At 37.0% G+C, this 14280-nt stretch overlaps 1 protein-coding gene across 6 annotated transcripts in view; it reads left to right on the forward strand.

Moving 5' to 3' along the window:
• The window catches only part of FAM172A (family with sequence similarity 172 member A), a 186602-nt gene that overhangs the window by 81161 nt on the left and 91161 nt on the right, over nucleotides 1-14280 (forward strand). For all 6 annotated transcript variants that reach the window (XM_053474858.1, XM_053474876.1, XM_053474840.1 and 3 more), the window contains exon 8: nucleotides 12009-12128. In XM_053474858.1, coding sequence (XP_053330833.1) covers nucleotides 12009-12128 — 120 coding nt within the window. The remainder of the gene's footprint in view (nucleotides 1-12008; nucleotides 12129-14280) is intronic.

Genomic DNA, 14280 nt, shown 5'->3' on the forward strand with positions numbered 1-14280 from the left:
ATTATGAATATGGTTAAAAAAGAGGGGGGGCTACTTGTCCCTACTTGTCAAAAAAATGAGGAAAATAAAGGTTGAAGAAAGACTTGGGAAAACTAGGAAAATGGATCTGGTCCTGTGGTGTAAAACAGCGCTTGTCCTTAACGGGTTATGACTTTTTTCCTACTCCTCTGCCATAATGTTTTAAAAGGCAGGTCGATCCCCTACTGGTAAGACAGGATAGATGATCGCATATGCACATATCCTTCCCTAAACACGGAATCATTTTCTCTGTGCTTTTAATGCGTCACTAAGTGAAAAGGCTATCTGAACAACTATATTGTCATACCGATTCTTCAAAATTAGCAACTACAGTTTTATTCCAGAATAAATCTAAAGAAATTGGGCTGATGATCTCTAGGTGTGTACTTAGATCCTCAGGAGGTTTAGACGGGTTGAAATGAAAGTCCAGCCGGCTGCATGAACCCACATCAGACGTTCACTCCTGTCTTCTGCTCCATAGGGACCAACACTGCCTATCAGGTGCGCTTAGTGGTATATAGTTCGTATTTACTCTAACAGACATAAACTACACACAACTTTGCAGCCTTTGTCAGTTAACTTCTACAAAGGAAACACAATAGATTAGATATGACGAGAGCATAGTGCAAAATGATCCCTGGTCTGGCTATTGGTTTAGGACTGATATAATTATATTTTCACAGCCTTGTCATTCAGTCATTCATTCGGTGCAACAATATGATGGTGGATTAAGCCACCAGCATTTCAGTGCACCTGGGAGTTCCTTTTACAAAAGATGTAATTCCACCCCAAGTGTTTAGTGCATTACCCCCCATGAACTGAACCTTCCCCAGGTAACAAATACAAATCCCTGCACCTGTGTCTACTGTAAAGTCTGGCTATACTAATGTCTGTTCTGTCTGTGATAGGACCTGTTTTCATCTGTTCAATTTTATTATTGTCTTTTATTTATATATTGCCAGCAAGGCACTGAGAAGGGGTAAGAGGTAGTGTGCTACTTTTATCAATGACGGGGAAGTTCTAGCAGCTAAGACGGTGCGGCTTCTCTGAAGAAGTGAGTTTTGAGATATTTCTTGAATGTTGGGAGGGAGGGAGGGTGAATGCTGAAGGTTCGTTGGAAGTAGATTCCAGAGATATGGGGCAGCTCGAGTGAAATCTTGTAGACGGGAAAAGGAAGCGGTGATAAGTGAGGAGGAGAGCCTTAGCCCATGGATGAACGTAAGGATCGAGTAGGAGAGTATTTGCTTATGAGGGCAGAAATGTATGGAGGAGCAGTGTTATGGGGGTATTATGGAGGAGGGGGCAGTGTCTTGGGGGGGCAGTGTTATGGAGGGCCTGATATGTTAGTACCAGGATTTTAAATTGAATTCTAAAGGTAATATATATATATATAATACACACACACACACACACACACATATATATATATATATATATATATATATATATATATATATAATGTAATAACATTGGTATTTGTTTATTTAAAAAAAGTAATAATATTGGTATTTATTTTTTAAAAAAGTATTTGTAAGGCATTCAGTTCCCTTCTATAAATATAAATCCAATATGCTAATCACTCTAAAATATTTTTATAAAAGTTTGCCACATTAGCTATGAGTTGAAAGACCCTAGCTGAAGTACAGAGGCTAAACCATCTGTCAATCAAAGCCTTATGAACCACTTGGCAAGCATGAGGAGTGTCTGATCACTCAGGTAATCATAAGTAGGGCTACATGTAATCTTGATAAGATGAGCACAGACCCATACGGGATTTGCATGCTATCTAGAGTGAAACACAGAGAAAAGGAATAACTTCTCACAGTGGACCAAAATCCTAAATATCAAACAGTTCATCCTTTGACCCTAAATACAAAAATAAGTATATCCCAGTGTTCTACAGCCTTATAAGTTACAATAATTTGTGTGGAAACCCCCCACCCCGGTGCACCTCTTCCCCTTAAAACAAATATTTGGCTGTATTTGTAGTTCCTTTAGGGATGCTATGAAATAAGATGATTAGAATAAAATACATCCCCCCACATGTACATGGTGGTCTGTTAATGTATTTTCCATGTTAGGCAAACCTCTTAAGGGGCCGTGAAGCATCGGTTGCTCCGGGAGTTAGCAATGCTGCGCGCCTGCCATACCCCACAGGAGGTACAAGGGCACATTTCTTGCAGGTGCTCTTTGGTTTAATCTGTAGAAGCACTGCAATATATATTGGCAGCATAGTGGCGGTGTATAATAAAAATATATTCTATACAACTAGTCATGGTTCATAAAAGAAGTATGCTAAGAAACACAGCCCTTCAGCGTGCTGCAGAATAATGCTAATAGCCAATCCTGTATGAACCGTTTATCAATGAAACTGCGCTTTGACACCATTATTGAGTCTAGAATAAACGGCGTGCTTTATCACCTGCTTTTCGGATGCAAAGCTAAAAAGGGATCATTGAATCATTATTTGAGCCTAGTTTGCTGAAACCAAAAGCAATAAAAATATATGTTTAGCAAATAAAAAACACATTTCAACACTAACCTTCCTGTTAAAACCGGATGAAGTGACTATTAATATTATCCCCCCCCCCTTCGGTAGATTGATTGATTTTTTCATCTCAATAAGTTGTTAAACTAAACTTGTGGATAATGTGCGTTTGACTAATGTACTGTGGCTGGAGTTTAGCGTAATTGGCCACAGGATGCATTTTTTGAGATTTAAATTATTTTCTACTCCAGTGCTTTCAAAACTCTGCTAATCTAAGCAATAAAATTGAGTCATAAAGTTTAGTTTCCTGTGCCATGGGAATGCAAGAGAAATCTCAACATCTGACCTTTGGTTTATGAGCTACTCATACCTGCTTTTGCTGTACATTACACCTTTCTGCTACAATAAAACATTTATGTTTAAATCAAGTAGACCCCTTCTCTTTAAATGCTTCATTTAAATATGTTAGTAGCAGCCTCTCTCTTGCTATTGTGTATTTAAATGCTGCCTTTATTTCCCCGAGTCACAAGAGGCAACTTATTTTAAAGGTGCTGTTCCACCATTATTTAGGTTCCCTGATCGTGTTAAGAAAGTAAACAGTAGCAAATCTGGGATTCTCTACTTTACCCAGAAGGTTTAATCTCATAAACACAAACTTTTAGGAAGCTTTTTTTTCTTTCTATGGCAACTACCTTTCCCAGCCTGCTTGGTTGGGACACAACCTTTAAAGTGGATTGTTCGTTACGTACAATTAATTTCAAATACATGCCTTTTTAAAGTGGGTTTCCCCAGCACATACTACATGTAAGTACTTACTTTATTTAGTGCTTACCTGACCTTTAACTACTGCTGCAAGGTAATTGGTAAACACGTGCTAAAGAGTTAATTTTAAGGTTCCACTTACTAGTTTTCTAATTGGGTTATTTTCCATCTCTTTGCATTCCCTTCTTTAGCCAGCGATCTATCCAGGTAACAAGTAGCTTTCTCTGTGACAGCCCTGTTTCTAACACCAGTCCCCAAGGGTCACATACTCATCGAGCTTTCACTGTAATTCCTAACATGTAGACCTATTGATGCACTCAGTTAATGAGATACTAATTAGAGAAACCATACAGACTCTGTGTGTATATGGCCCTCGGGGGCCTCATTGGACAGTCTTGCCTTTGGTCCAGTATCATTTCATAGGCACAGATGCATTGTTTTTAAACTATATCCGTTTATTGTACAAAAAAAAAGACTAAACATCTGTTTACTAATAATTAACTAATTAACTTCATATTCTAATCATGGAATATACCCCTAATAAAATGTATATGTATTTTAAGTTGGTACAAAGACATGCTCATTGTGCATACTGGTGCCTGCACTTTATTGAAAGTAATGTTACCATTTTTTATTTAGAGCAGAAGTATAACATACTATTTTAAAGTTAATTGAATTTGAATGATGATGTCACCAACAATGCTTGTGGGGTTCTAAATAAATGAACAGCACATAATGCTACGCTTGCGGCAGTTTTGCAAGTCTTACCCAAGAAAAGGGAAAATTCCGGTTTATTCAGATTTTTAGCAAGTGAGGCGTTTCAACTCCCTGTAGATCTCATCTTTGTCATCTCCGCAGACTGCCAAACAGTGTACACATTATGATGGGGATTTTGTTGTGTGCACACCTGTCCAACGAAAACTGCATGGAGACTAGCAACTCATCTCAGAAAGGCTACAGATGGTAAAAACATCTGGTTGCTTTCATTCTGAATGAGCACACAAAGGAAAGCCCCCTTAGCTCCGATCGCTATATTCATTTTGAACAGTTTAGTCTGCCTTGGCTACGTCTTGACATAAAACGGAGGGCATGGTTTATATTGGCATGTTGGCTCTACAGAGTGTTCTCACTAAATTTGTTATGAATGGTTTCTGTGCTTTTTTTTTTTAACACTGTTTTGAATTTTCTAATCTACCCGGTGTTAATTTTGAACATCTTGCTACTTTGCATATTATTTCACCTGTTATTTGATCCTTTGACTAAATGATCTGCACTGAACAAACTCCCCTCTACACCCAACATGTCAATCTGTGACAATGTATGCTGGAAGATGCATAGCCCACCTTATTTGTCGTGAATAAGTAGATCTTTCATAAAAATGGTCACAACACCAAGCACATTCTGTCGTATTGGTTGTAATAAGAATAGAAGCCATCACTGACCTGTTTTTTTTTCTCCAGCATATATTTGCTGCTAGACGAACCTTGTGTTTGTGAAATAGGAGGGATTCATATGCACTTCAGCTTATTTCTCATTGAGACACTTCAGGGAATCTGGGCTGTTGTGTTTTTGTTTTTTGACCTTTAAGCAGCTTTGCAAAAATAAAATCCAAATTAACTGACTCTTCCCAAATCCCCTCCCAAAACGTATTTTTCTCTACCTACATTCAGAAACTTTGTAGTCCTGTGACAACAGTAAAAAAGTATACGGTCATTTACTCATTACAACCGAAGCAACCATTTTTTCTTTGTATATAGTCTTTACTTTATAAGAATCTTTGCTCATTGAAAAGTGTGGCAGGAGACTTTGACATCCTATAGATCAGACATGTGGCTGTCTGCTATATAGGTGACACTGCAGACCACAGCCTTTTATTACATCAACCCCCGAGTCGCCTTGAAGTAGTTGGGAGGGGCAACTGGGCACCATCTCTCTGGGTATTTGTGCGATGGACCTAATGGCCAGTCTAGGTTTCGTCCACCAGTTTTGGTACCTTTTTTTTTTATCATCACGGCAAAACATTGTTTTGCATTAACTGGGTGCACTTGCATTATAACAAAGACTGACCATTAATAAGAGCACAATATAGAACACTAGAGGGTAGATAATACGGTCTTTCTATCACAGATGTCTATTAACCCTTTAATGACAAAGCTCGTACATGTACGGGCTCAAAATGCATTGTTTTCAATGGGTTTAGGGACCGCCCATTGTCCTTAAGGGGTTAAGATGTTAACACAACATATTACTAGTTTTACACGGTGTTTATTAACGTGGATGTAATTTCTGGTGACAGGGCCACTTTAAACTCTCACCACATTATGTAGAGCTTCCTTTCCGTCTCTGCTGTCCTTGGCTACAGCAATGTTTGGCCGGTCACCTGCTCCTCTCTCATCTGATTAAAGTGGGTTAAAGCTCTGGAGACTCTTCAGCACCATATCCAGTTCCCTCCTCGCTTTACGAATAAACAAGCAGATAATCACCACCGTGCACTTGTTGTTGATCTTCTCCGGCATTTATGTTATCATCTCCATTATCCTGAGTGTATGGAGACAAATAGTGATGGAAATATGGGATTCCCAAAGGTGAGGTAGGGGTAATTTTACTTCAAGAAACCTCCCAGTTAAGAAAGCGACTTAAAAAAAAAGCGGAGAGAATCTAAATCCAACTGTAGGTAAACCTTTATTGCTTTTTTTTTTGTATTAGTCATAAAATGCAAACAACGAAAAGCATTTAGCAAGGCTGCCCTACTCACACAATTATTTGTAGAAATAATCCTGGGAACCCTTTACTTAAAAAATAATAATAATAATAATTCTGGAATCTCTTCTGTGTGTTTTTTTATTCATACAGGGAATAGTGCCAACTACACATAATTTCACCGATTAATATACTAACATGTTATACATGTATCATGTGTTGTATGTATGTGCAAACATTGCTGACCGTTTCTATTGCTGCCTAATAAAACCTTTGTAAAGCCAAATAAGGCATTCTGACTTACTTTTCCAATAATTCAAATAATTCAAATTTATACTGTGGTGTACGGTACATTTTTAAACTATTAGTTTTGCCGGTTTTTTCCCATCCAGTGTAGCTGACATTAGCACCTGTTGACCAGACAAGTACTATTGGCATGGAGGACAGCTGTTAGAAATTAGAAAGTGTAAAATGTTATCTCACTTATGTTTTGATTTTAATAGGATACATTAAACCAGATTTATACTTAATGCTTCTACTACACCCTTAATTTTAAGTGGAAGGGGTTTCCATCACCTTTACCCACCATAACTTCACCTCTATCCAATAAATGTGTACCTTGTAATAGTTTGCTATCTTTCTATAAGTACCAGTGAAATTCTGTTTTAATTATCCACCGGTAGCTAAACCAAGCACGTGTCGCCAGGATTCTACAGATAGCAGAATGCTCTCAATCTTCCAGGTAGGTCAACTGCAAAAATTAAGAAATCGTAGAGTGCTTAAGAGAGAGAGAGAGATTCATATCAACGTGACCACTCTCTATACCATTATTGGAGCTGTCTGGAACACGCAGGCTCGCTTTTTAACTTATGACAATTAATTTCTAAATGTAATGTAATCTGACAGTGACAAGATGTTGAAAGACTTGCTGAGATGTCATAAAGGTGACCTTTCTGCCCATATGTAACCAAAAGCCATTATAACAAGGAACCTCAGAAAGAATGTAACTTCTTTTGTACTTTGTTAATTAGTTATTGATTTGAAACAATGCACTACAAAATATTGTCAGATTAGCGAGACGCCAGCAAGGTCACAGTGTGACAGTCTGGTCTTGATAATCTTTATACAGCACAAGAATTCTTTAACTAAATCTTTTGTTTAGAGTTTTTTTTTGTCCTATTATGCTTTGAGATTTGTGGAGATTGGCCTACATATGTTTGAAAATCTGAAAAAATATTATCTAGTATTAGGAGGAATTTGGAGGTTTCATGTCATATGTGTTTTTATTTTAACACCTGTAGGATGAAACGCTAAAGATTAATGCATTATAGACACATATATTATGTGCAAAGGGCTGAGTAAGGGTAAGTTGTGTGAAACACAATTAGTGTTAAAGCCTTAGCATAAATGAAATAACATAATAGTTTTTGAATATGTATAAAATTTAGAAATTATTCTCTGGTTGGCCATTTGCTCCTCCCAATGGTGAGGGAAATCATTTTATCAATATCGGACACAATATTACATAATATTGAGGGTTTTGTTTAAAACATATTTCTGCTTTGGAAAGTGTTCTTTATAACTTCTGTATATATATGAACCAATAGAATTAAGTAAAAACATAAAAAATACAGTTAAAATAATTGTTCTGATCTTTATCCTAGCAAACAATGGAATTCTATGGACAGCCAAATGGTTTCTATGTTGCATTTTAAATTATCATCATCTTTTATTTAAATAGCGCCAACAATTTAATATAATACATATATTCAAGGGTTATGACAAGAAGAGAATTGACAGACTAAGACAAACCGATACATTCGGTGGAGAGAGCCCTGCTCGCAAGCTTAAAAATTGTGAAACAATCACTTTTTATACATAACACCCACAACGTCTGTGACAACTAAAAACCCTAAATGGGATGTCCCAGAAGGTAACCCTTAATAGAAGTCCCAATAATATTTTGGGGTAAAAATACCTGTAAACAAAGACCTTGGAATTAATACAAACTGAAACACACAATCAAAAAGATTGCTTGTATGCAAAGCCCATTGACGGAGAACAGAATCTCATCAGGATTAAACTGTTGTCTTAAGTCTTGCTGCAACATATTTAATTAAAAGCAGTTTCTCAGAAGATTCATGCTTCGTGCCCCCTACACATGAAGGGGTAGACACAATCTACCTTGAACTGGGCTAAGCTATATTCTTCACACCATGACAAAATGTTGTGATTTGGTTCAACTCAATGTGCATCTCCATATAGATGCCAACCAAATTTTCAACTACTTTCAAATTATGGAGTTGCATGATTTGTAAAAAAAAAAATTTTTTTACTGTTTCATCTGTTATTTTAGTCCCTTTAAGTCCCTTTAAATATCATAACAAAGCCATTAAAACAAACACAAAAACACGTTGGTGGTTTTCTGTAGGCCAAACCCCCCCCCCATCAATGGCTTGGGTTTGGTAATCCCGACACCATGCAGATTGATAATCAATAACACATATGATATCAAATTGTAAATCATACTAAAATGTCAAACTCCTTCCTAGCTTAGAGATGTCTAGCAAAAATGTGAACACAAGGAAGTATATAAATCGATCTGTTACCATAAATTATTTTGTACAATGTGTGAAAATGTCAGTATCCCCTTGGGGTAGTAATACATTTGCCTTTACTTTTAAGATATTCAATATATATACTCTTGGTGTACAGGAATTGTAGTGTTCACACAGTGTAATGTTCGATAGAATTCATGATGTTTCCTAGTTCATTCTATGAATCTTATTTAAACATTAGGTTTTGCAAATCGGTGTGTATATATGTGTATATATATATATATATATATATATATATATATATATATATAATATAAAAATACTTGGATAAAATGGAAAAACAAACTGAGTATCTTTTTTTGAACTCTAACCCATCCATGGTCCAATTGTCAGACTGAGTTCCCTTTACTTGTAAAATGGTAAAAAAAAAAAAAAAAACAACAAACAAAAAAAAAAATTAGGGCTTAGTGAAACATCCATTGAAGAACCCCAGAGGAGCAATTGCTTTATCGTGGGTCACATTACTAAAAATGTATACTTTAATAGGAAGAACCTTGCATGTCGTACTTGCAAATGTGCCTGCTAGCAGTCAAAATAATAGAACATTAGAACATTAAGGAAGGACATTTGTACTCCTGCTTAACTTTTTTAAAAGCTAGAGGTTTCAGAGAAAAATAATAGTTAATAAGGTACAGTTTTGGCGGTGACAGATATCCAGTTGGCTGCCTGATTGACTACTGTGTCAGAAGAGCCAATAGGAAACAGTGTGACAAAATGACGGCTGCCAAAACACTACAAGTGCCCTAAATGCCTTATCCTTAACATTCTACATGGAAGGTTATTTTTACTAAAGTTGCAGGATTCAAAGTTAACTAAAATCTTCCCCTTCCTGACATATCCCACCTCATATGCTCCAAATTGGGATTCAATGGGCAGTTATAGATTACTTGGGCATTAAACTGCCAAAACAGATATCTCGTTTATGCTTCCTACATTTCAAAGGAATATGGAAGGTTGCTTGCGAATATCAATCTGTCAACTTTGGTGAATTATTCTTCAGTGGTGGTTCACAAAACACTTTTTAACATTCGTTTAACAACCTAAATGTTAAGTAAGGGGCCCACTATGCATTTACTCACTGATATTCTAAAAAGGTTACTAGTGTTAAACAATTTCTTGATACATCTTGTAAATTGATGATGTCTTTAACACAAAACAGAGAGAAGTTCCCTGGCCTTCCTATTTTTTATTTTTCATATTTACAAGTTAGAAGCTGTAGTTCGTCTGTGTTGATTTTTTTTTTTACAGACAATGGCTGGTCCAACTGATTGGACTGTTTGACGCAAACAACTACAGTAAAACAACATTATGTAAGCCTTCTATACTCTTACAAGGCGACCTGTTCAGGCTGACAACCCACCAAGGTACTAATGAAATGGACTGACTTAGATATTTTCTAAGGTGCTTCCTATATGTCTCCCCATAGACAATATCTAGCAGGTCTTGTGGGCTCTTAAAAGTCTTAAATGTGATGATTCAGAGGCTGACTTAATTCATTGTTTACATTAATTCTCAAAAAACTGCACCACCAGAATGGGCTATACTTGGCGTATCAGGACATGGGAACTATAATGTGGCGTTGGAACATATTTTGGTGGTTTTCGAACGCAATGCTAGGTGCAAAATGCAGCTTCTACAATTTCCTTGTTCAATGCTCCATGATTTTCAAATGGATTGGTTGGAAACCATGTTAAGTAAGGCAAATATGGAAAAATGAACTTTTCCTTAGAAGCTTTGCCAAAAGACTTTAATAAATACTACAAAGCAGAGGGTACAAAAGCAATGTGTTTTTACCAACACAAGCATTTTTATAGTTTGTGATTACAGAAAACAAAATAAACTTGCCCATTCCTAGTTGAACCAAAACTTTATATGTGTTTATGCTAATAAGACTTTGGGTTCTTGCACATTTATACAGTTGCTGACCTAAACATAAAATGATGAGTTGAAGAATGCACTGGGTTACTCATTCCTTTAAATAATGTATTACGATTGCATTCTATCAGATTCCAAAAATCTTTTTTTTTTTTGTTTTTTTTTGTTTTTTTACTGTTGTCCAGTTGCGCACCTTTAGAAGTCAGGGTTTTCAGCTTTCCAAACTTTAGATCCTCAGGTCTGGAGAAGAGAATGTGTCACTTTTGGCAACGGTACAGAAACTGTGTGAACATGTCACAGCAAAGCAGTCTCAAAGGGCAAGCTGCTATGCAGCAGCTAATTAACCTTAGGAAATAATTACACAAATATGCAAATGTTGTTTAGATAATTCCATGTGTTATCAGCTCAGGTAGTCCATCATAAATGCAGACCTTGGAGTACCTCAACATTAAAATCTGCACTAGTCGATAAGGCTTTGTTTCTTGCTGTTCCTCTGTGTGGTATTTGCCAATAATGGTTGTAATATTACATTAGTAAATCCTGTCTCTTGTTCTTTATAGCCAGCAGGACATAACAATATATTTTTACCGATCAATGCATAGTAGTGTCATTTCTGCAATAACTTCATGTAGTCTCTCTGACCTTTAAAACAAAGACCTGAGCTACTGGATTTAGGGTTTGGAGACTGATAGGTCTTTATAATGCATTATAAAGACCTAACAAACATATACATGAAAATGTTACTGGATGCAGAGACGAACCGGTAACAGAGGCAGAGGTAAACTGTCCCCCTGTGTTGCTCTGATTTAGTGAACTTGGGCTATTATCCCAAAGTTTTGGTGTTTTACTTACAATAAGATATATAGCCACTAAAGTGTTCAGGCAGATTTTGCTAAACGTCTGTTGTATATGACAGAGGACTTAACATGCCTATTTATTGTGTTGTGGGGCTAGTTGGCTGGTATCACCACTTGGAGGAATAATACCGGCCCTCACCGTACTTAAATAATAGTGGACCCTGGCGGCAGTAAAGCTTGCAGTTTTGTTTCTCTGAATTTGCTTACGTTATGAAGGGCCTGGCCCAGTGAGCTTCGCCTCCTAGTGTAGCTTGGATGGTGCATATTCATTACTGATCAAACTATTCATTATAGATTGAACATAGCTGCCAAGCCTTTCTTGGAGATAAATATGTTAATTCATAGTGATTAGGTAGTTAAACTCTTACTTCAGTAATAGACCTCATAGAAATCAGGTTCAACACAGAGGTCTAGGAGCATCCTCTGGTAACCTAGGTCCTGTTGTGCTAGACATTTTCTGTTTTCTATTGAACAAAAAAACAGTTCCTAATTCCAAGCTCGTTGCTGTCTTTCTATGCTTCTGTAATACCGTTTATATATTTTAGACAATGTGATTATGTGTAACATCAAGCTGTACGCGAGTATACACTTATGACTCTACTGGTTTAACATTTATTGGTAAAGAAAAAACTTGGCCAGTGGAAATTCTTGTCTATGATATGACTAACTAAGATGAAACTCCACTTACAGGATAATGGAAGTCCAGAAGAACATGCCTTATACGTATGGGACAACTTCATTTCAAAGGCACAAGCTGAGAATGTGTTTTTTGTGGCTCACAGTTACGGGGGACTTGCATTTGTGGAGCTGGTAAGATAATTAATCTTTGTTTTAAATGTATTATTATTATTGTGTCCAGAATCTGTTGTTCATTTGTAATGATACAAATTCCAGTCTTGCTTACATAGACTTTATCAATCTTTTGTACCAATTTAAAACGTAATTTACCACCCCAATAATATATTTATTATGTAACCAGGATGTGCAATACATCTCAGAAATTGTATTGTATATAAAATAGATAATTTAAATTGGAAATCTCATTTAGCAATGTATTTCAGGAACTTAAGGCTATTTTAAAGCACTAGCAGATATGTGGTTTATTAACGGCAGACTTTATAGTATTATTTGTGTACTGTAGCATTTTCATGCTGCTTAAAATGTTCATGTTCTGCCTAAGAAGCTGTGTTATTATATCTGAACAATGGCCAAAGTCCCAGCATATCTTCCGTGGCCATGCTTCTCCTCAGTAGTGTTCCATCTTGTTTATTTTCAATAATTTATTTAACTGGCCTAATGCCGCAAGAAGCCGCTACAAACATGGACAAAACCAAACAAATTTCCTCACACTTCCCCAGCACCAAATTTCAGGTAGTTTATGAAGGGCTGTATGTGGGGCACTGAGGGCACCAATTAATACTAAAACAGCCTAAGGGAAAACGTTGATCCATTACAAAAACACAAACTGTGTTAACATATGTAAATCTGTTTTTCAGCAAACCTCCTTCTCTAATTGAAACTGCATCTACGTTGTGTTTAAATGTGGATTCACATGACAGCATCTTAAGTCTGCTGTGGATAGGAATTAATATATCCAACTATAAGTAAATCCTTCCCTTAAAGTATCTTTTGGTGTAACCTTTCTGGAAAGGTCAATTCGCAACTGAGGTGGTTCCATGGATAGTTTGTGGAAATGGGTCAGTCAAAATTTGTGTAAATAGGAGTGTAACCAACGATCGTTTCAATAAGCTATTTCATTTATTTCACCAAAGGCTTGCAAACCGTCTTAATGTTTACAGTAGTTGGTAACTTGTTGGCCAATTTATCCCCTTCTCCTGTTCACCTTATAGCACATGTCCTTATTTTAGAGGAAAAACAATATGAAGTGAATGGCAGTCAATAAGATTCTCGGGTACCCTGGGGGCAAATATTGGGCTTCTACTGTAACAAGGCCAAATAGGCATTATGGATTACATGCTGTGTGTTGGCATTTGTAGTCCGTGTTTGTATGGCTTGGAAGAAAAAAAGAATTTAATGTATTAACCGGCATATTGAGCAAGGTACCTAGTTATTCATGGATGAGATTAATGCATCTAAGGAAAGGGCCACCACATACTACAAAGATCTTTCTTCAAACCAGACACTGGGTTTCGAAGCAACAGTACAATTGTGATTGTTAAAGCCAAGTTTCTAAATGTTGGTCCCACAAATACAGAGGGAACCACTCCCTAAAAAGCATATAAATTCAGATTCCGGGGTGCTGTCGGACCGATGCGCCACTCCATCAACGTATACCAATTTTGGGGAGCCCTATCTAATTTTACATGGTTATATTGCTTACAGTCGGGGCTGCTTTTTAACCCACTGGGACTCTCCTGTAATTTAAAACCCTTTCTGGACATCATTAAGGATGGATTTGTGTGGCAGCCATATTTATGCTTCAGGTTTTTGAATAGTATTTACTGGGTGTGTGCTGGTTCCTTGTTTTGTTGTGTGTACTAATTGGTCATTTCTGTATTTGTGTGTGTTTTTGCAGGGCCTGGCCTTATGGTTGAGCACTCCACCGACCACACGGGTGCCTTATTAATGGTGTCCAGAGAGTGATTTAAGTTGCAGGAGAGTCCCGGTGGGTTTAAAGGCAGTGCAATCTCACTGATTAAGCAATATAGCCAAGTACAATTAGATAGGACTCCACATGATTGGGGGGTACTTACATAGTTGCAGGCTAAGCAGTGTGACCATATAATGTGTCTGAATATAATGCATCAGATAGATGCTTTTTAAGTAGTGCTTACTATGTGTGTGCAAATACCTTTGACAGGATATCTTCAATTAGGCACATATGAATCAATTGGTGCCCCGTCTTAAGGCCAGTTAATATTAAAGTGTATATCCCACGAGATGAGATAAAGACACAGACCCTCTTATGGGTACTTGGGACCAGTGTTGAGGGATTCCACCT

This window comes from Spea bombifrons, chromosome 1 (genome assembly GCF_027358695.1).
Source record: "Spea bombifrons isolate aSpeBom1 chromosome 1, aSpeBom1.2.pri, whole genome shotgun sequence".
Lineage (NCBI taxonomy): Eukaryota > Metazoa > Chordata > Amphibia > Anura > Pelobatidae > Spea > Spea bombifrons.